The sequence below is a fragment of the Podarcis bocagei genome, assembly GCF_964188305.1.
Source record: "Podarcis bocagei genome assembly, chromosome: 17".
In the NCBI taxonomy this organism is placed as follows: domain Eukaryota; kingdom Metazoa; phylum Chordata; class Lepidosauria; order Squamata; family Lacertidae; genus Podarcis; species Podarcis bocagei.
The window spans coordinates 33,252,574-33,275,725 of NC_138143.1; the positions used below are offsets into that span (position 1 = coordinate 33,252,574).

General features: G+C 44.1%; 1 protein-coding gene across 2 annotated transcripts in view; it reads right to left on the reverse strand.

The window, feature by feature from the left end:
* The window catches only part of PIGG (phosphatidylinositol glycan anchor biosynthesis class G (EMM blood group)), a 60,811-nt gene that overhangs the window by 19,054 nt on the left and 18,605 nt on the right, over positions 1–23,152 (reverse strand). For both annotated transcript variants that reach the window (XR_014003289.1, XM_081176514.1), the window contains 3 exons: positions 19,948–20,402; positions 16,652–16,843; positions 8,269–8,578 (listed from right to left, as the gene is read on the reverse strand). Coding sequence is in view for 1 of the 2 variants with exons in the window: in XM_081176514.1 (XP_081032640.1) it covers positions 8,269–8,578; positions 16,652–16,843; positions 19,948–20,402 (957 nt within the window). In the remaining variant the exon portion in view is untranslated. The remainder of the gene's footprint in view (positions 1–8,268; positions 8,579–16,651; positions 16,844–19,947; positions 20,403–23,152) is intronic.

Below are 23,152 nucleotides of genomic sequence, written 5' to 3' on the forward strand. Positions count from 1 at the left end.
AAGCAAAACACAACAATGTTTATACGGTAACAAAACTCAACGTCTACTTTCGTGTTACTTTTTGAGAGGAAGCCCACAAAGGACCCAGTAGGAACGAAGACAAATCTGTGGCTTCCTAGCTTGTGCAAACACTAAGGATAGGCGATATCTGGTTTTCAACTTCATGACATATCACCAGCTAAACATCGCAACAAACCAATATATCACAATGTCTGAAATAAGGACAGAACTATGAAGAGACATTGGCTGGCTTCACGTTTCCCCCCACATTATGATTTTTGCATAGTGCACACACACATCATGATTCGCAGTATATTGCCGGGTCAAAAACTATGAAACCGATATCATGATATGTACTTCAAACCAGTTTTGGATGATATATTGCCCAGCCCTGGCACACGCCCATGCCAATATCAGTCACGATTAGAGCCTGAGATGTGGCCTACAAACCAACCCTTTGGGCCTTGTTTCAGCATTCATTCACCCTTTGCCTTATAAGCACAAGCATGTACACACTGGGTCCATGTCAACCAGTACCAGCACAATTCAAAGTGTTGGTGCTGACCTTTAAAGCCCTAAACGGCCTCGGCCCAGTATACCTGAAGGAGCATCTCCACCCCCATCGTTCAGCTCCACTGAGGTCCAGCTCCAAGGGCCTTCTGACGGTTCCCTCACTGCGAGAAGCAAAGTTATAGGGAACCAGGCAGAGGGCCTTCTCAGTAGTGGCGCCCGTCCTGTGGAACACCCTCTCATCAGATGTCAAGGAAAGAAACAACTATCTGACTTTTATAAGACATCTGAAGGCAGCCCTGTTAGGGAAGATTTTAATGTTTGAAGTTTTATTCTTTTTTTAATATTCTGTTGGGTGGCTGGGGAAGCCCAGCCAGATGGGCAGGGCAGAAATAAATTATTATTATTATTATTATTATTATTATTATTATTATTATTATTATTATGCTCCACAGCATAAATGAGGCATCTGCAGGCCCACAGGTTCTCCATTCCTCCTCTACACACAGTGGATGTGGCACTAGAAAGAGGTTTGTTCTGGCACATAACCACACGAAAAGCATGTACAGAAGGTCGCAGGCTGAATCCCTGGCACCTCCAATTAAAACACTAAGGTCACAGGTGACGGGAAGGGCCTCTACCTGAGAATCCTGGAAAGCTGCTGCCAGTCAGAGTAGACAATAGTGGGCTAGGTGGGCATACAGTCCAACAAGCTGCGAGTCAGTTTCCTATGATCAACAGTGCGAGCACAGGCATTGGTTAGTTTTCAGAAGGCAGAGCCAGAGATGGCGTGTTTTTGGTACGGAAGGCAGCAAATCCAAATGGTGCTTCCCATGGTGGCAATATAACAGTACACTAAAAAAAATAAATCTTAAAAAGTAGAGACATCACCTTGCCAACAAAGGTTCATATAGTAAAAGCTATGGTTTTCCCAGTAGTGATGTATGGAAGTGAGAGCTGGACCATAAAGAAGGCTGATCGCCAAAGAATTGATGCTTTTGAATTATGGTGCTGGAGGACACTCTTGAGAGTCCCATGGACTGCAAGAAGATCAAACCTATCCATTCTGAAGGAAATTAGCCCTAAGTGCTCACTGGAAGGACAGATCGTGAAGCTGAGGCTCCAATACTTTGGCCACCTCATGAGAAGAGAAGACTCCCTGGAAAAGACCCTGATGTTGGGAAAGATGGAGGGCACAAGGAGAAGGGGACGACAGAGGACGAGATGGTTGGACAGTGTTCTCGAATCTACCAGCATGAGTTTGACCAAACTGTGGGGGGGCAGTGGAAGACAGGAGTGCCTGGCATGCTCTGGTCCATGGGGTCACGAAGAGTCAGACATGACTACTAAACGACTAAACTTTAAAAAAAACTTTAAAAAAAACAACTTCTCTAAATAAATAGTTCACCCTACCCCGCTAATATATATGTGTGTGTTTATTATTTACATACAGCTTTTATACCCTGCCTTTTAATTGAAAATGGCTCTCATAGCAGCTTACAAAAATCAGTTCTAAGACAGTCTTTGCCCTCGGACTTGCCCCGGTAGCAAAGAATTTCAAAAGACAGAAGTGGAAAAAAGGAATGGAAGGGTGATTTGTTCCAATCGTAGAAGGGAATATTCTTTGCATATCCCTACAAGCCACTGTCCCAATTCACACACCCCAGAAGCGATGAACTTCACTTGTTCTTCCCCAATACAAAATGGTGGCCTGGCCAGCTGGGAAAACAGAGATAAACACTTCAACGGACTATCAGTGCTAAGCATCTACGAAAGGGTTAAGTGAGAGTGGCAGTTAAAGCGTTCTTCAACCTAGGGCAAACCCTCCTGTATCTCCTTGCCTGGAGAGCAAAACAAAAGAAATGAAGGAATACAAAGCCATTCTACAGCCCTTAAAAAAAAGTTAAGGTAGAGAACTTGTTAGGTTGTGGGTGAACATATCAGACAACACAACGATTCTTCAAACAGCTCTTGTTTATTCACAGGCCAGAACAGAACTGAACTGAAGGGTTCAGCCAGCCTGCTTATATAGAGCTCCACTAGAACGCAACAGTAACCACTTTCTGTAAGTATCCAATCACTGAACGTCACTTTCGATCCCTTATTTGCATATGTGGACCTGAGTGAAAACTATCTACGGTATCCCCCTGCTGGCCCACGGTGAGAACCTCAGTACATAACAGAACTGCTATCTATTTCTGAGACATGTATTTCCAAGCCTGGTGGTAAAGCTTCAGATCAAGCAATGAAATAGGCTCCAATTTCTTATGGGAGTTCTTGCAACCAGGTCACCATGCAAAACAATTTAAATGACAGTGCAGAAAGTGCAGTCTCAGGCACAAGAACCAGAATCATGGGACTTGAAGGCGAAGTATCTTTCAAACGACATTTCAGGGAATTCAGAGTTAACTCTGCTGGAGGGCCAAATGCTTGAAATATCAGTTGCTAAGCGCTGTTGGGCTCAGGATCTCCTTGCGGAAATCCCAGAGACATCTGCCTGGCCTCTGTGAGAACAGGCTGACTAGATGGGCCTTTGGCCTGAACAACAGGCTCATCTTATGTCCTTATGTTTAACTCGGAATTCCTCAGACGCTCATCGGGGCTCCTCAAAGAAGATTAATAACACTGGGCAATCTTTCCTGAAACACCGGTTGCCAACAGCTATTATTAATCTTCCCTTGCAATGTGCAGCCACAGGGAAATGTTAAGCACATTGTAGCACACTCTCACTTCATCTGGGGCTCTGCGGAGGCCCAGCAGATTGTAGTAATGTAGGACCTGAAATAATGCCCTGAAACACACCGGAGTGTTCCAGGGCTCTATGGCCGATACCAGAGGATTCCCTGGCAAATAAGTGTATCTTGGAAGGTTCTCTGCAGCCAGGAAAAGCTTTAATCTCTTAAATCAGATTTCTCCTCAGATTTACCCATTTTAGGACTACGGCATGCCCCAATAATAGGAATAATTTACTATTTATACCCTGCCCATCTGGCTGGGTTTCCCCAGCCACTCTGGCAGGCTCCCGACAAAATATTAATAATAAAAAGCGGGAAAAAAACAAACATTAAAAACTTCCCTAAACAGGGCTGCCTTCAGGTGTCTTCTAAAAGTCAGATCGTTGTTTATTTCCTTGCCATGTGATGGGAGGGCATTCCACAGGGCAGGTGCCACTACCAAGAAGGCCCTCTGCCTGGTTCCCTGTAACTTGGCTTCTCACAGTGAGGTGAACTGCCAAAAGGCCCTCGGAGCATAGACAAGCTACACACCCAAGTCCGTTAGGTCCGCAGAGGAAGCACCTTGTGATATTCTGAGACATTACATATGCTTCCTTGAGGGGCCTTGAAGGGAATCGTAGAATGCAATGCAGGAATCTCAACTAAAGCATCCATGACAGATGGCCAACCAACTTATGCTTAAAAACATGGGTCGGCAACGTGCATCCCATGGGCTGGATGCGGCCCACGAAGACTGTTTTACCGGCCCACGAGCCGCCCCTGAACCAAGCCTCCCACTCGGCGAGTCCCCCACGCGCTGCGCTAAACTGGTGAAGCCCAGTGCTGGGACTCGAAGAGTGGCGCCAGAAATCAAGTCTGCGCACGCGCAGATACCATAAATCATGTTTGCGTATGCCCAGACGCCGAAAATCGCTTCTGTGCAAGCGCAGTTTTTGGCATCTGGCCATGCACAGACGCTCTTCCTGGCACCGCAGACATGTGCAGACACGCTTTCCGGTGTTGCACTGTGCCAGTCTGGCCCACAGATGATCTCTGTGGGAGTGATCTGGCCCATGGCCGGTAAACCTTGCCGACCCCTGCTTAAGAACCTCCAAGGAAGGAGAGTCCACCACCGCCATGTTCAAATATATAAAAGGATGTCACATAGAGGAGGGAGAAAGGTTGTTTTCTGCTGCTCCAGAGAAGCGGACACGGAGCAATGGATTCAAACTACAAGAAAGAAGATTCCACCTAAACATTAGGAAGAACTTCCTGACAGTAAGAGCTGTTCGACAGTGGAATTTGCTGCCAAGGAGTGTGGTGGAGTCTCCTCCTTTGGAGGTCTTTAAGCAGAGGCTTGACAACCATATGTCAGGAGTGCTCTGATGGGGTTTCCTGCTTGGCAGGGGGTTGGACTCGATGGCCCTTGTGGTCTCTTCCAACTCTATGATTCTATGATTCTATGACCTCCTGAGGGAGTTCATTCCACTGTCAAACAGCTCTTACCCTCAGAAAGTTCTTCCTGATGTTTAGCCAGAATCTCCATGCTTGTAACTTGAATCCATTGGTTTGGGTCCTGCTGTAAACAATCCCTAAGAGCTAACAGTATCCTGTTAAGCTTGCGTTAAACAAGTACAGGGAGATGGAGGGAAGTATATAAGCAGTACTTTTCATTAGGTTTTAATGGGATCTTTTAAAAGCTATTCGTACTTGCTGCCTCAGAACTTCAGGATCATTAGCCAATCTGTCGCAGGAGGGGTGCATGGATGGATAATTCAATTAAACCAAAGTATGAACCAAGACTCAACCAATATACTGTAGCCTCTAATGCAACAGAAAGTCTGCAAAGAAACCATATGCATCTCACCAGCATTGCTTAATTGCCAGCAGTTCTACACAAGAACACAGCTAAGAGAAAATGGCAACACAGAGTTTAATTTAAGAGTATTCCAAAAATAGTAATCCTGAGGCTTCTAAAAGCGTTTCCAATTTCAGATACAGGGTTGATCACATGAACTATTTTATGAAGACCGACTGCCTGTTAATCGCTCAAGCTTCTTTTAACATGGAGGCGGGGGGGGGGGCAGTGTTTAATGACTTTTCTGGGTGCAGGGCTTGCAGTTCTATTAATAGTGAAGCAAAGCCAAAAGAGAATGTATGCCTAGCAGTGTGTCAGTAAGAAACAGGAGAGGTTTTAAAGAACAAGTATTGGGTGTGAAAAAATAAAGTGGTGTCTTTCCGTTGCCAGAACCGCTAATCCTGCACCAAGTATTCTGAATTGGCTTGAACGTGTATTTTATTAGAAGGTGTTCTGAATGCCCCGGCGGACAGGTGGAGGGGATGTAAATCCCCATTTCCTCTTTTAAAAACTTGAGTGGTGAATTTGCATGCAAGAAATTCACCAGAGAGTGTTTCCTCATGCTGTTGTTGGCATCCATCTGTCTCAAGAAGACAATGGAGTGCGCCTCTGGGGGGCAAAGTCAAACGACTGGAGAATCACAGCGCCGGCTGTGGCTGCAGAGACCGGTAACAACTGCTGCCTTCTGTGTTGTTTTTGCTGTGTTAGCAGCACCAAAGCGATCTCCCTGCAGTGCAAGCCTGGGCAGTGTCTATGGAAGTCCTGGGTTGCCTTCCTCAGAAGTCCCTTCTCAACCGTGTTGATGTGATCCAAAGGAAAGGAAAGCAATACATCTGGCACCAGCTTGGCCGCAGGAGTCACTGGAAGAAGGCATACGAGACACCATCCAACTGCCTTAGGGACTCCACTCTGGATTTGTGTAGTGTTAACTCCTAGGGATGCGGGTGGCGCTGTGGGTTAAACCACAGAGCCTAGGACTTGCCGATCAGAAGGTTGGCGGTTCAAATCCCCGTGACGGGGTGAGCTCCCTTTGCTCGGTCCCTGCTCGTGCCAACCTAGCATTTTGAAAGCACGCAGTGCAAGAAGATAGCGGGAAGGTAAACGCCGTTTCCGTGCGCTGCTCTGTTTCGCCAGAAGCAGCTTAGTCATGCTGGCCACATGACCCGGAAGCTGTACGCCGGCTCCCTCGGCCAATAAAGCGAGATGAGCGCCGCAAATCCAGAGTCATCCGCAACTAGACTCAATGGTCAGGGGTCCCTTTACCTTTACCTTAACTCCTTTGCCTTTTCTTCTCCTGAAGATGTCCCACAAGGTAGTGGGTACAGATTTTTCCTCAGGGTTTACTCCTGAAGCTGATCTCATGAATGAGTATAGACACAGGGCAGCAGAGGTTGGGGATCAGTTTTCCTTCTCCTAAATGGGCTACCCTTCCAACTTGACAAGCCCCATCTGCCCCTTACAAGTGTAGAAACCACTTTCTTGACCATTAGACCCACACCTTTGATCTAGTCTGTTCAATCTGCCGGGCCTGTCTTTGCATCCCTAAATCATCAAATGTTTGAGACCCATCAGCTACCCTCATCTGGTTTAACAAGCCGGTCAAAGCCATTTCCCAGTGTGTGGCCACTGCCATATGCTGACAGTTTCTGGCAGCCGCAGGTGAAATATGAGTGCAGGGTTGGGATCAAAGGTGGAAGAACTATCCCAGAAGGAGCACAATATGTCCTCCACCAGAGGAACTGCTCCTCCCCTAACACCACATACACTTCATGTATTCCACACACATTAGCATGTTCTCCACTATAAAGGAGGATCATCTGTATTTTGGGACTTTCAGTTCTTCAAAACTTAATTGCCAGTCTCCACAGGCAAACATTTTTGTAGTACAAAGGTACAATAGCCACTACAGAAATTCTTCATGCCACTTCTCTCCCTTCCATATGAAGGTTGCATTTAAGCAGAACTACAATTAACCTTTGAAAAGGACTCAATCTGAATTTTCATAAATTGAATTAAAGCTGGCAAGATCTGGCCATTGTTGCCATTGCTGAAATTTCTTGGTAAGTGCCTTTAAGTCTCTTTAGAAGCAAGAGGTCTTTTTAAATGCTTTGAATGAAAACAGAGCTTGCCTAGAAACCCAAGGCTGCCACAATGCTACACAAAACACCCAGTAATTCATTTCCATAGACCAGTGTTTTTCAACCTTTTGGGGGCAAAGGCACACTTGTTTCATGAAAAAAATCACAAGGCACACCACCACTGTGTGCGGAGAGGGAGATGTCAGAGCCCCGCTGCTCTCTATGGGGAATCGGATGAGAGCGGACCGCCTGTCCGCTCTCATCCAATCCCATCTGATCTGATCCCCACCCAGGATGGATGGAAAATAGGGTGGACACAGTCCGGCGCCCGCCTAGTGGGCGAAAATTTGATTATTTTTTTTAATCTTTCGAATTTTTCAATTTTTCCCACGGCACACCAGGCAACATCTCGCGGCACACTAGTGTGCCGCGGAACAGTGGTTGAAAAACACTGCCATAGACTGCCTTTCGGTCCAGCAAATGAAAAACAAAAATTTAATTCTGATGAGAATTAATTGGTAAACAAAATATAAATATGAACCATCGATCAGCATGCTAAAATATTAAAAACAAAAAACATGAAGAGGAAGGTGTTAAATGCTCTCTTGAAGTCCAAAAAGGACAACCACATGGGTTTCTTTCAAGCCAAAGACTTGCATGGAAAAGAACCTGATGATTCTGGTCTCCCTCAAGCAAATTTCTTAAGGTCCACCACCACATAAACAGCTGCAGCAATGGGCCCTGTGTCCACGTTCCATTCTCAATGTAGCCCTAGTTCCTGGTCAAGAGTTTATCGCCAAAGAGGCAAGCATTTGAACTGAAACAAGAAACTGGCTACAACCAAGGAGATACAGTGGTACCTCAGGTTAAGAACTTAATTCATTCTGGAGGTCCATTCTTAACCTGAAACTGTTCTTAACCTGAGGTACCACTTTAGCTAATAGGGCCTTCCGCTGCCTCCAAACCGCCGCTGCGCAATTTCTGTTCTCATCCTGAAGCAAAGTTCTAACCTGAGGGTACTATTTCTGGGTTAGCAGAGCCTGTAACCTGAAGCGTCTGTAACCTGAGGTACCACTGTATGTTCCTTCTAAAGACAATATGCTCTTACCTGGAAAAAGAAGAACGCTTGTCCAAACCAGTAATGCATGATGGTTACTTGAGCTGCATCAAACTCCAGCGGCTTCCAGACATACTTTGTCATCATGGCTTGGATGAGAAGACAGAAGACCAACACGGGCAAGTTGTGGGGCCTGAGTAAGAGCGCAGCCAGCAGGACCAACCCACTGTAGATTTCCCACAATCCTATAAACTTTGTCTTGGCGTCTGTCGAAAGAACCTGAGATTTCAGCAAGTCTTTGGTGCCTGTGAAGACGATGCCAAGAACAAAGACATAGACGAAACGTGCTTCAATTATGCCCCTAAAATGAGAGAGAGAATATAGAACAAATTCAGCGTCTGATGGGTCTAAAAATCTGCTTCTGTTGAAACTAGAATAAATATTCCTAGAGGAATGAAGAGTCTAAAGTAGGCCCATCCATGAAGCAAAGTAAGGCAATGGGTTTTGGGTTGCCATTACCAATGGAACAAGACATTAACAAGAAGTGACTGGAATAAATCAAAGAGTTCTGTGTGGAAATCTTCCTGGTGGATTGTACCCCCATGGGATGCAGTGTTAGAAATTGGGATAGAAAAGCTAGGAGCCAAATGGCTTCTGGGACCTGGGTTGTGGGCACCCAAACAGAATGTCTAGTCGTCACGGGGTGGGGCGGTCAGGAACACTTTTTATTTATTATTTTGATAAGCAAGAATTAATATGCAATTCATGTAAGTGACACATTGTTAACATCACATCTTTAACAGAAATTGTTAATACATGTTTAATTTGGTGCTTACAATAAAAAACATTGGTACCATACTTCAGTTTTCAAAACACGCTACACTCTATTGTTAACACTCCTTAATATATTGTCTATCCTTAACGTATACTTTAAGGCTTCAAAGCACATACATTTCAGTAATCCTTGAGTGTCAGCCAGGTGCAAAAAATGGCACCCAGACTCTGTGAGGTGCTCACAAATCTTTAGGCACAAGATGTGCCTAGCGCCCTGCTGATTTTGAACCCTGATGGGATGCTGAGTAAAATTTGCCCTCAGAACTTCCTGTTCTGCAAGTCTCAATCATAACCCTGTACGTTTATTCAGCTATGAAAATCTGGAGCCTTTATACCCATTATGGGGATGTTATTCCCATGACGAAACCTAATGCTGCAATCCTGTGCACATTTACCAAAGAACAAAGGACACTGAACTCAGCAGGAATTATTTCCGAGTAAACCCCAAATCTTTTGAACACCCACTCTTTCAAAGTCTCAACAGCTCCGTCCAAAGTCTGTTCAAACTTTGAAAGATTTGGGGTCATTTCACCTCTTATTTCATAACCTGTCATCACATCTCCATTGATAACGACTAGAAATTTATAGTGCAATCCTAACCATTCCTACTCACAGTGCAAAAAGTATTGGCACATGCCACCCCACTATCCAAGCGAGTAGTGCGAGATTCCAGGGGCTCCAGCACTTAGCCAGGGTCTGTGTTTCCTTTGGAATGAGGCACAGCGGAGACTGTGGCATCTTTCTGTTATATTGTTCACAGCATTCGCACCCAAGAGGGCCTTGCTTCCCCCAAAGCCACAGCTGTCTCTCTCTCAGTTCCCAGTTTGCTGCTTTGCTTCTAAGCTCACATCACTGACAACTCTTTGTTCTCATCCCCAGCTTTATCTTTCCAACTACCTACAAACTGGGGTAAGGTACCTGCACCAAGCACAGAGCCCCATTCCTTTGATCCCCTTAATCATGGACCATCGCCCAGGCAATCGCCTCAACAGGAAGCTAGCCTGACTTATAGCTTAACACCTGCTGGATCCAGGGGTTTGGGGGGAGGCCTACCCCCTACCCCTCATAGCAGTATATTGGGATATTGGACCCCCGACCCAAGGAACGCTAATCACAAGCAATTCATAGAAACAATATTAGAGGTAAAGAGTACTAGTCTTAGCATCAAATCTCTATAAAAACATGTGATTTAGCAGTTAAACCCAAAACATAGTGCATGGAATAACAATTCCTGCATCCGAGGACCATGTTCTCAGTGGTGTCTTTCATTGGAGTTGGCGCCCAGCACCCAGGCAAAGAAATGAACAGCTGACTCAAGCTCACAGGGCCTTTATCTCTCTTTCTTTCTCTGGAAATCACTTTGAAGGAGGATGTTGAATTTGAAGGCAATCAGACCCCTGCTGAACTCCTTCAAATACCTCAAGAGGGATGGGAGGGCTAAAAATAAGGGGAAGGTGTTGACGGGCTGATTTCCACTATTCACATGCCTTTTGAACATCAGCAGGGATTGGATTTTTGTACACAACCAGGGTGCATAAACGACCTGTTATTCTGTAAACCACCATTACCTGATGAATTGCACTTTCTAATGGTTTTGGGGAATCGGAGCAAGAAAAGGCGAGAGAAGCCGGAGCTTCAAACAACTAGACTTAAAATCACACGCCGGTTTCAACGATGGCTGCAGCCAAACCCATTATACCCAGGGGCTTCCAAACTTTTTATTGCCAAGAAAAACCTGTATATCTGCCATGGAGCTGCCAGCATGTTCTAGGCTCCCATTGCACCCATGAGGAGCACTGAAGAGGCCTGGTACGCCTCAGTGTGCCATGTCCAGAACTCACCTGCGCACCGTCCTGTACCTGCACACTGAAAGGAAATAGAAGTAATGCTAACATTCAAAGCATCTCGTCCGCCACTAGGGCTGTGCGATAAATTGCCATACCTTTGAATTGTAATCAGGGACGGATTTAGGTTTGATGAGGCCCTAAGCTACTGAAGGTAATGGGGCCCTTTATATGTCCAGCTGTCCTTTGTCAGCAACAAATTGTCACTGTTTTTTGTGTTGAATATATGCTATATGGTAATTTATGGACCTAATAGGTATCTAAAGCCATTTGCACATAACAAAATATGTATTTTATCAAAGTAAGTGTTGAACTGAAATACAGTTAAGTAGATGATTAATAGTGAAATACTTATTAAGCTCTAACTGTATGTAGGTTCTATTCTGTTTGTTTTTTATCTTATATTTTGGAAATGTACATCCAGGTTTGTTTTTTCTTTAAAAAAATTTGGGGGCCCCCAGAGATTGGGCCCTAAGCTATAGCTTGTTTAGCTTATACGTAAATCCAGCACTGATTATAATAACCTTGTGATAAGTGTTTCAACAAGGCAACATACTGGTGAACAAAAGCTGGACAGCTTCGCGGGGGTAAGCACAGCTGAACTTTACAGATACAGTGGTACCTGGTTTTGAGTCTGGGATCCATTCCGGAGCCCCGGACGCTTGACGAAAGGGACACTCTGCGCACACACGCAGAGCGGTTTGTGCTTCTGCGCATGCGGCAAACCCAGAAGTAACCCGTTCCAGTACTTCCGGGTTTGCTGCAGATGTTCACCAAAATGGACGCTCAACTACTGTACTTTGAAGAGTTTGCAGGCTTTGTTTGCTCTCTCCTTCCACCTTCCTAAAACATACACACTGATAAATAAGGATAGAAGCCTGAGGCTCCAGCCAATTTTAACCCCTCGCAAGCACACAAACCAACTCTTTCAGAAGAACATCCTGCTCTCAAAAACTCTCAAGAGCTCAGCTAATTATGCAGAGGCTGCTAACAGGCAAAGTAAACAGGGAATGTAAACAAAAAACTGGAAAGCGCTTCCTACCGGTAAAAAATAAAGGGAGTAAGTGTTTTTGTTTTTATTTCCCTCCCTAAATAGCTTTCCTCCATGTTAAAAAGGAAGGTTCCTTTGTTTGGTTGGTTGGCTTTAATGGATTTTAGTATTGTCTTTTTACACTATGGCAATTCCCCCTGGGACGTTGGTGGTGAAGGGCGGGTAGGGAATATATATATATATATATGTATATGCATATATATGTGTGTGTGTGTGTATCCCGAATCTTGCTCAGTTAGCAAGCTCCATTATCTTTAAGGCACCTTCACAGCTCCAGTTGATAGCATAACATTTCTCTGGCATTATCGCAAGAGATCTTGAAAACCACTGTATTACCAAAGACCGGCAATTTAAGCAAATTACAAAAAGGTCCCTTTCCAACTGTACAATTCTATGATAAGAGATTTTTTTTAAAAAAAAAATCAACAACATTATATTTCAGTCTATGATAATTGGAATTAAAATGCTGATTGCACTTAAGCTGTCAGAAGCAGGTTTTTGGTAGGCATTTCAAAAAGAAGTTATTCACTACTCTAATTGCATTAAAAATACCCTCTCTTTTCAATTGAAGCAGTTATAACATTTCTGTTCTGTTTCAAGAAAGAAAGAAAACATTTGACCCTAAGGAACATCCACCAGAAAGTTAAAGTAAACTATGCCACTAGTAAATCAATCCATATAAACAAATGTGTCATTTAAATGAAGGGTTGCATCCAACTAAGTCTTACTCAGAGTAGACCAACTGGAATTAATTGGCCTATTTTTATGAGTTTACTCAGAGTATGACTTATATTGGATACAATCCTATATTAAACAGCTAAATGAGTTCCACTTTCTATTATCAGTGTTGAACACCTTTTATATCAATATGCTGCAAATCTTACATAACAGAGACTTAAACTTTCTGAAAATGTTGAAGTCATTATTTTTTTAAAAGGACCTATTGGTTTCTCTCTCCTCTTCATCCATCCCTGCCAAAACAAGTTTGGGAGAGGAACTGAAATATATGCAACATTTAACGTTCTCATAAACCCTACCTTTATTTTATGGCCTTATCAGTATAAAATGCATTATTTATAAAGTATACCATTTGCTGTGTTTATGAAATTCACAAAGCAGTCCTATGCATGCTTGCTAGGAAGTAAAATCCATTCTGTTTAGTGAAGTTCTCCCATGATAAGCACACAAAGAATTGCAGCCTCAAAAAGTATGCTTCTGTTCTGTAGAAGCAAAATTACTAATATATGATCAAATACTAGAGAAAGCTGCAAAGTGCTTTGCCCTATGGTACCTTAAGTACACGTATCTTAAGCGCTTGTCATCTGATAAGCTGAATGCCCTGAGATCTATGGATGAAGGGGCTGTACACCAATTTAATAAGTAATCATAATGCTAATAAGTAGGGGAAAATAAATGTTGAAAACAGAAAGTATAAATTTTGTTATTAACAAAAGAAAGTGTACTATTTGGAAGAATGGTCTCACACAGTCATAATGTTGATGACTTGCTGCATATTTAGATAGTTAAACTTTTGCAGTACTGTACAGTCGTACAGTAGGGATGCGGGTGGCGCTGTGGGTTAAACCACAGAGCCTAGGACCTGCCGATCGAAAGGTCGGCGGTTCGAATCCCCGCGGCGGGGTGAGCTCCCATCGTTCGGTCCCAGCTCCTGCCTACCTAGCAGTTCGAAAGCACCCCTAAGGGCAAGTAGATAAATAGGGACCGCTTTCTAGCGGGAAGGTAAACGGCGTTTCCGTGTGCGGTGCTGGCTTGGCAGATGCAGCTTCGTCACGCTGGCCACGTGACCCGGAAGTGTCTTCGGACAGTGCCGGCTCCCGGCCTCTTGAGCAAGATGAGCGCGCAACCCTAGAGTCGGTCACGACTGGCCCTGATGGGCAGGGGTACCTTTACAGTCATACCTTGAATCCCGAATGCCCTGGAACTTGGATGTTTTGGCTCCCGAATGCCGCAAAGCCGGAAGTGATTGTTCCAGTTTGTGAATGTTCTTTTGGAACCCAAATGTATGACGTGGCTTCCATGGCTTCTGATTGGCTGCAGGAGCTTCCTGCAGCCAATCAGAAGCCACAATTTGGTTTTCGAACATTTTGGAAGTGGAATGGACTTCCGGAAGGGATTCATTCTACTTCCAAGGTACAACTGTATTATATTTGAGGGGTGTATATGTCATTACAGCAAACACAGAAATCATCACTTTCTAATGTTGTTGTAGATCATTTTACATAAAACTCTCCATAGTATACATTTTAAAGCAAGTAAAACCTTGTATTAAAAAAAGCATGTTATTCATTTCAAAAGAGAAAATATTTCATAGCAATTCTTTTTCTGTATTCTCCCAACTGAAAATAAAATTCAGAGGGGAAATGGCATGTACCCAAATAACAGTCACCCACCCAACTCCCAGGTCTTCACACCTTTGTATACCCATATTCTTCGCCTGGTCCAAACCCCACCTGTCTTCCCCACAAACTACCTGAGCACAACTATGCTGGTTTTATGAATCAAGCAAAATCAGGCAAAAGGACAGGGAAATGCTGTACATGCAAGTGGTCTAAATGACTTACTGGGGATGACAAAAGGCTACATTTGGCCGTGTCATCAGAGACAAGGACCTCCACAAACCACAAGTCCAAGTTACTTTTAAAAATCTTACTTGCTTCATAAATGAAGAGACCACCAATTAGTTGCAGGGAAAACATCAATTCAACCACCTCTCCTTAAAAGTTACAGGAATGCATCCTAGTGTTCCAGTTCGTACATGTAGCTACAAACACTCTCAAGATTTCTAGCTATTAAAATGAGTGCTCTCATTGACGTTCAGAAGCAGAAGAATTTAATGAACTTATTTATAGGCCAACTTTTGGGGCGTAGTCCAGTCAAGGAGGCATACATTTTATTATATATATATATATATATATATATATATATATATATATGCGCACGCACGCGTGTATGTATATATGTGGGTGGGTGGGTGTGTACGTGGGTGGGTGGGTGTATATATATACAGTGGTACCTCAGGTTAAGTACTTAATATGTTCCGGAGGTCCATTCTTAACCTGAAACTGTTCTTCCCCTGAAGCACCACTTTAGCTAATGGGGCCTCCTGCTGCTGCCGCACCACCAGAGCACGATTTCTGTTCTCATCCTGAAGCAAAATTCTTAACCTGAAGCACTATTTCTTGGTTAGCAGAGTCTGTAACCTGAAGCGTATGTAACCTGAGGTACCACTGTATTTGTATGTGTATGTATATATATGTGTGAGTGTGTGTGTGTGTGTATATATATATATATGTTTGTACATATGTGTGTGTGTGTGTATATATAAAAAACACTAGACAATTTTAAATGACAACAGTACAAAATGATTATAATATATCAACCCAGTTAAAGATGCATTTAAAAAAAAGAGCTGTTGTACTTCAAAAGCCTCAGATCACATGCCTCTAAACTGCTCTTCACACTGTAATGGCGATATTAAGCCATCAGCTTTAAGGGAGGAAGAGTCACACACGGAACCTGCAGCTTTGAAAGTTCAGTGGATTATGCTTCTGGCTTAGAAGCCCCCAAAGACATTTGTGAAAGAGCAGGTGGTTGCAACTAGGAAACGGAGAGATCTGCAGAACCTTGCTGTCAAACTGATCCCCAACTATCCCTCGCGTTGTCGTTTAACACTCAGCTGGTCGCCTGCAATGAGCCAACCATGTATCTCCAAGCTGACTAGGTGTCTCCTCATTCCCACAGTGCATTATAGAATCACAGAATTGTAGAGTTGGAAGGGACCTGATGTTTACTCCTTCCTTGTAACATGAAGCTATTGGTTCGAGTCCTACCCTCCAGAGCAGGAGAAAACAAACTTAGCTCCATCTTCCATGTGACAGCCCTTGAGATATCTGAAGATGGCTATCTCCTCTAATTATGAATTATAATAATTCATTTATTATAATTATTTGAATTATTTGAATAATTATTTGAATTATAATAATTCTAATTCTAATTTGAATTATGGTGCTGGAGGAGACTCTTGAGAGTCCCATGGACTGCAAGAAGATCAAACCTCTCCATTCTGAAGGAAATCAGCCCTGAGTGCTCACTGGAAGGACGGATCCTGAAGCTGAGGCTCCAATACTTTGGCCACCTCATGAGAAGAGAAGACTCCCTGGAAAAGACCCTGATGTTGGGAAAGATGGAGGGCACAAGGAGAAGGGGAAGACAGAGGATGAGATGGTGGGACAGTGTTCTCGAAGCTACCAGCATGAGTTTGACCAAACTGCGGGAGGCAGTGGAATACAGGAGTGCCTGGCGTGCTCTGGTCCATGGGGTCACGAAGAGTCGGACACGACTAAACAACAACAACATCTCCTCTAAACATAACCAAGTTCCTCAACTACTGGTCATAAGGCTTGGTTTCCAGACCCTTGATCATCTTGGTTGTCGTCCTCTGCACACGTTCCAGCTTGTCAATTTCCTTCTTAAATTGCGGTGCCCAGAACCGGACACAGTATTGCAGGTGTGGTCTGACCAAGGCAGAACAGTCTTACAGAGGCTTCCCATTTTGCAATGGTCCCTGGCAACCTGCAGAAACTCTTGAGGCTCATGCCCAAACCAACACACTGCTCGCTCGTATAACATTTCCTTTTAGACCTCGCAGTGTTAAGTACATTTACATAGCTGCTAATGAACTTACTTTGAAATATCTTTGCTGTCTCGTTGCCATGGAAATTCCACATTTCCAATGGCTGCCCGGTAACTGTACACTCCCAAGAGTCCAAGTGCCATTGCTATTTTTGAAACCAGAGAACATCTCTGCTGCACAAGAATAAAAATCATAACTAGAGATACAGATGCCACGAGAGAAAGTTCAGCTTTATGTTCAGAACTGCAAAAACAAGAATAATTTCAATTAGATCCATTTTAACAGATTCAGCTACTGCAAGTTCATTTTTTGAAATTGTTGGTTGGTTGGACCTGTATTAAAGTTGTTTATTGGGAAGGAGGCTGAAGAGTTAACTAGTTTCAACCTAAAAACAGCAAATCTCATACCTTGATATATATACTTTTGTCTAAATTGCATATTACTTCATTTTGTCACATTGTTCCAGACACTTTTTATTATTAAAAAATGGAATTGCCTCTTGATTACAGCAGAGGAATTATCCCTATCCTAAACCTTAGATACAGATAGATACAGATATAGATAATTATAACTAGATATATTTGCCCCAGCCAGTGTAAATTATTGGGATTTATTGCCCCATTGGGGGTTTTCCCAACAAAAGGTAATCCAAGGAAGAATTACAGCACAAACCTAACCATGTCTACTCAGAAGTAAGCCCTACTAAATTCAATAGGGTTTACTCACAGGTAAGTGGGTTCAGGATTGCAGCCTTAATACATTTCTTCTGATATCACACACATGGATCTGCTTGGGGACAATTTTACTACCCTGAGAAAATTGGAATTGTGCTTGGGGTAGTCAAATGTTCCAAGCACCATTTGTAAAAGGGCTTTGCTTCCTCCTCCCCCCCCCCCCCGAAATCTCTGCTCCAGCAAAAGAGCAGCTTTCTAGCCATTAGGGTTGCAAATATATTCTTCAAAGTGCAGTGCCAACACCTGGTGAAATTTCAGAAGTCACGAGTTCCAGCTCCTTGCCCCTCATCACAATTTGCGGAAGCAGAATATCCAATGCAAAAATACAGTGGTGCCCCGCAAGACGAAATTAATTCGTTCCGCAATTTTTGCTGTCTAGCGAATTTTTCTTCTTGCGAAGCACTGTTTAAACGGTTTAACAAAGTCGCAAGACGTTTTCGTCTTGCGAAGCAAGCCCATAGGAAAATTCGTCTTGCGAGGCAAATCGCGAATGAAAAAACCTTTCGTCTAGCGAGTTTTTTGTCTTGCGAGGCGTTCGTCTTGCGGGGCACCACTGTAAATAAATTAAAATAGTATCAAGCACAGCGTTATGCAAAACTAGAGAAATCTCACAAACTTGCCTAATTTATACAAGCGACATAATTCGGCTTTTTTTTGCATCACAGAATTTGGATTGCCTTGGAGCAGAGTTTTCACTGTATTTTTAGCACGGAGCACAGAGAACTATTTCTGCCATGGCATTCATTCTGGGTGCCTGGCACCTTCCTCCCCCCTACCTTATTTTTGCACATGAATATAACAAGGAAGTGTCATAGCTCAGTGATAGAACATCTCCCTGACGTTCAGAGGTCCCAATCCTGGTGTCTCTAGGTAGGGCTGGGATAGACCTTGCCCAAAAACCTGGAGAGCCAGAGTGAGGTTGTGTGAACCAATGGTCAGACTCGGTATAAGGCAGCTTCACTGCAGATTTAGGGTGGGCTGCTACACAACGGCAGCTGACACTTAAGCCTTCATTTTTAGGCTTCCTTTAAAAATCTTATTTCACAGGCCAAGCGATTCTGTTGGAAAGAAGTTAAGGATCGGCAAGTTATCTCAGAAAGCATCATTTTCCCACCCAAGAGCAGGTAACTGTTTCCTAGATGGAAAAGGAAACTTTCTTTTTAAAAAGAAAGCAAGCAGATGCAAAGGAAGATTGTTCCAGTCTTTTGCAAAGCATCAAATAGATACAACTGCACTGCAGGGGGCTGAACTAGATCAGGGTTTCTCAAACTTGGATCTCCAGTGGTTTTTGGACTACAACTCCCATCATCCCTAGCTAGTAGGACACATGATCAGGGATGGTGGGAATTGTAGTTCAAAAACAGCTGGTGATCCAAGTTTGGGAAATACTGGCCTAGATGATCCTTTGGGTTGCTTTGAACTCTACAATTCTATGAATCTAACTACCAAGTAGAGCTAGAGCAGCTTCATGATTAAACAGTGAACCAGGAAGCCGCCAGTTCAAATCTGGCCTCTGTCATGAACTCATTTAGTGGCCTTAAGTAATACACCGCACTATTGAGGCTCAGCACCCCATTGGCTAACTGGAGATAGAAAGGCAAGTCGTGGGGAAGACTAGCCTGGCCCAGAGTTTCTCAAATTTGGGGTCCTCAGCTGTTGTTGGACTAGCCGTTGCTAGGCCATGAACGTCATCCACTCATTCATTCTAGAGCAGCCTTTCTCGACCTGTGGGTCCCCAGATGTTGTTGAACTACAACTCCCATCACCCCTAGCTAGCAGAGCTTAGGGATGATGGGAGTTGTAGTCCAACAACATATGGGTACCCACAGGTTGAGAACCGCTGTAGAGACTGGCACAGAGGCTGCTTTGACCATGAGCGGGCTGGCACCACCCTGGCCTAGGCGCCAGGATTTTCATAAGATGGCGCTTGTTCTGACTGTGACACTGGTGGTGAAGCTGTGCCTTGATTTGTAGAACAAAAGCACTTTGAGTGGTCAGACAAAACCCGCAGCAATTTCCAAAGTGGTCTGTAGAGTGCGGGGTGGAGGGGTGGGATGAAGTAACAGTGCTCCAGCGCCAAAGTCTGTTGCTCCGTGGCTTCAGAGGTAAGGGAACCTCCAGCCATATTCCAAATGGTACATCCCATCTTTCTCCATCCGCATTGTCATTAACCGAGAAAACTATGGGGTTGCCATCTTCCTCCCTGGAAAAGTGCACAGAGGAAGAACATTCCACTGCCAAATTTTCAAAAACTGCATAGCCTTTTCAGAGCCTTTGAGTGACGCAGGGTAGATGGCTGACCTACGTTCCACTGTTTTGGAGGTTACCAAGAAAATATGAGGAAACCTTCCAAGGCATGGCATGAAACACAAACTCTTACAAATACTAGCTAATAAAGCCGCAAGATCCATAAAGTATCAATAGCTTGTTGCCCAAAAGAAAGACCTTTTGTTATGCTTCCCTACATAATAGTAGTTTTTTTTTTAATACCCTGCCTATCTGGTGGGGTTTTCCCAGCCACTCTACACCTCCCTGCAGGTGAACTACCAAGTACAAGCCTTAATCCATCACCCATCCTGCCAAAAACAAATACAGAGCAATTCAAATACGCACCTTGTCAACCAGTGGCCAAAATCTGGCTTGTGAGCCCACTGAACCCCAGTCTGATTTAGCGAGCGAAGCAGACGGCAGCAAACGAGGACAACCCATGGAGTGGCCAACACCATCCACTTCTCGGAGCGCCTCGTGCTCTCGGAGTTGGCAGCCTTGCCCGTTTTCGGGGCATCCTGCAGGTAGCCAGCATCATCCCTGTGGTGGTGGGCTGCTTTGACTTCTTCAGGGTTTGCTTTGGCTGAAGAGGGAAGCTGAAGATCGCAGTCTTTAGCCAGGAAATAGTGCCTGCAGGTCTCCTGGCAGAGGGCGAGGCAGAGGGTACTGACGAGGAAGTACCAAGTTTGGTGCTCCTCTTCAATGAAGCTGCTGGCGCCCAGACTTGACACATGGCCAACAGTGCCTGCCAGGATGAGCACGTCAAATTCAGACCAGCTGGAAGTAGCGGCAGCTGGATTCTGTGAAGAGGGGAGGGAGAAAAATGTGTTGGCGATATAATTTGGAAAGAATCCAACGCATCATTAGAGCCCGCCAGCATATAAAATTGCATGCATTGGCTTCTTCAACAACAACGGTATTTTTGTTATGTTTATGTAATTCTCCTACATTCCTAGCCCAAAACAAGGTTAATTTCAGCGTAATTCAGAGCTGCTGTCAACATTCGGTTAATTGTGCCATTGAAACGGCTGCGCATTCTCTTTCAAGGAGTGTGCAGGGCTCCTCTCTGAATAACCGGCATTACCATGTAAAGTTTGCGTTGTCTCTCTAGCCACGCGACTGAGTATGAAGTGCCTCGATGTGGAACTAAAAATAGAAAATCTTTTCGCAATCAGAAAATTCTAAAGGAGGTAAGTAAGGAGCCGTTTCTCTGATCTCTTTAAATCTGCCCATTTTCCAGCGTGTTGCAATGCAAGGGAAAAAACCCAACCATCTACAGTTGTTCATTTAGCTTCGCAGCTGCAGCAAGAATAATATTGATCCACTGGTTATTACATTGCTCATACTAAAGCTATGGGTTTATTTCCTAAGAAGCAGCCAGGCAAGGCTACCTCGGAAATGGCTATTTTATATGTTAATTGCTGCAGAGTAACCCGGTTTAAGGATAGCTCTTCAGAAATCCTTGAGTACACCCTTTTTTAGCAAACTGAAGTTCACTTAGCTCAGTGTTTCTCAAATTTGGGTCCCCAGTGGTTGTTGGACTACAACTCCTATTGTTCCTGACTAGCTAGGGATGATGGGAGTTGTAGTCCCAAGTTTGAGAAACACTGGCTTAGCTCTACAAAAAACAAAATGACTCTGGAAAAGTGCAGTCAAGTAAAATAAATAGTTATCATCTGAACACTAATAAGACATGCAGAGAGAAATATATAAAAAATATCCAGCCATTCAGTTGACCAAAGCCATAGGCTTCAATACTGTATGTTAGGCCTCTCAGTGCTTGAAAGGATCTTGATGTATATATGAGAAATAGAAAGACTGACTTGCTTATTCAGTTACAGCTCTAGTCTATGCATTCAATGTAATCAGTTTTGACTGCCAGAAGGTATCAGGAATAATAACTCTTTAACTACGGGTATATCAAAGAATATTTGCCACCTACGCTCAGACTTCTACGCAAGAAGATCAAACCTCTCCATTCTGAAGGAAATCAGCCCTGAGTGCTCACTGGAAGGACAGATCCTGAAGCTGAGGCTCCAATACTTTGGCCACCTCATGAGAAGAGAAGACTCCTTGGAAAAGACCCTGATGTTGGGAAAGACTGAGGGCACAAGGAGACGGGGATGACAGAGGACGATATGGTTGGACAGTGTTCTCGAAGCAACCAGCATGAGTTTGACCAAACTGCGGGAGGCAGTGGAAGACAGGAGTGCCTGGCTTGCTCTGGTCCATGGGGTCACGAAGTGTCGGACATGACTAAACGACTAAACAACTAAACAACAATAGTTTTCTATGCATAAGCAGTATAGAAAGGTTTTCAGCAGATGCATAAATATCAGGGCACGGAAGAAGTCTGCTGAATTTCTATTGGCAGAGCGTTGCACAGGGCAGGCAGGGCCAATGACACTAAAGGCTAAGTTTCCTTTTGCTGTCAGATAAGCCTTGCCAACTCAGGAGATGACGGACAATGCTCCTGCAGATGAACTAGGCAGCTGAGCTGGAAGGTAAGGTTTGAGACAGTTCCTACCCTGGACCTAAGTTGTTCAGGGCTTTGTAAATTAATACTAAGCCCTTGAGCATGACTCTGGAGTCAATGGGCAGCCAAGTGCAGATGTTTTAACCGGGGTGTCATGTCATGGCCATGTGCCCCCCCATCAGCAATCTGGCCATCAGATTCGCCACCAACTGGAGATTCCAAGCTAGGCCCCCAAGGCAGCCCCACATGGAGAGCATTGCAGTAATTCAGCACATGGATTACAGTGGTCAGACAGAGCCAAATCAACCAATTCAATGTACAGTAAGATGCTTGTATGCCCTTTTTCCTATTCAATTTCCATACAGTGGTACCTCTAGTTGCGGACTTAATCCGTTTCAGGGTGCCATTTGCACCCCGAAAAGTCCGCAACTAGAGCGCCTCTTCTGCGCATGTGCACAGCACGATTGAGCACTTCTGTGCGTGCACCAAGCACGCAGATTGCTTCTGCGCATGTGTGGGCAGCGAACCCGGAAGTAAACACTTCCAGGTTTGCCACATTCGTAAACTGAAAGTCCGTAACAAGAGCGGAACACAACACGAGGTATGACTGTATTATCAAAACCTCAATGTTAAAATTCTGAAGAAGTGCACAAGGTTAACCTACAAGTCAAGGGAAGTTACCACTGTTAACCTAAAGGTAATCTTTAATGCTTTCTTTTCAATCTCTCATACAGCGACACCACCGGAACCAAAGTAGCTTTAAAAGGTTTGCTCATAAACTCACAGCTGTACTGATTTTGGTGCTCACCAATTCCATCATCCTCACCAATTCCAAGCTAAGGTTTCCCATAGCTTGCACACTTCTGCCCACGTACATAAACTGGTCAAAAAAAGGGGTTTGAGTCAAAGGGAGGGGCTTAATTTCCTCCCCCTTTTTCTGTGCTAGTTTTTCCCCGTCACAATTTTATGCCACTTTTATACAAAACTACTGTATTCCCAGAGCGCTTTTGCAAGAAACTGCTTGTTAAAAAGCAGTTAAACTGAAATCTATCGACGTGACTTCAAAACTAGGGT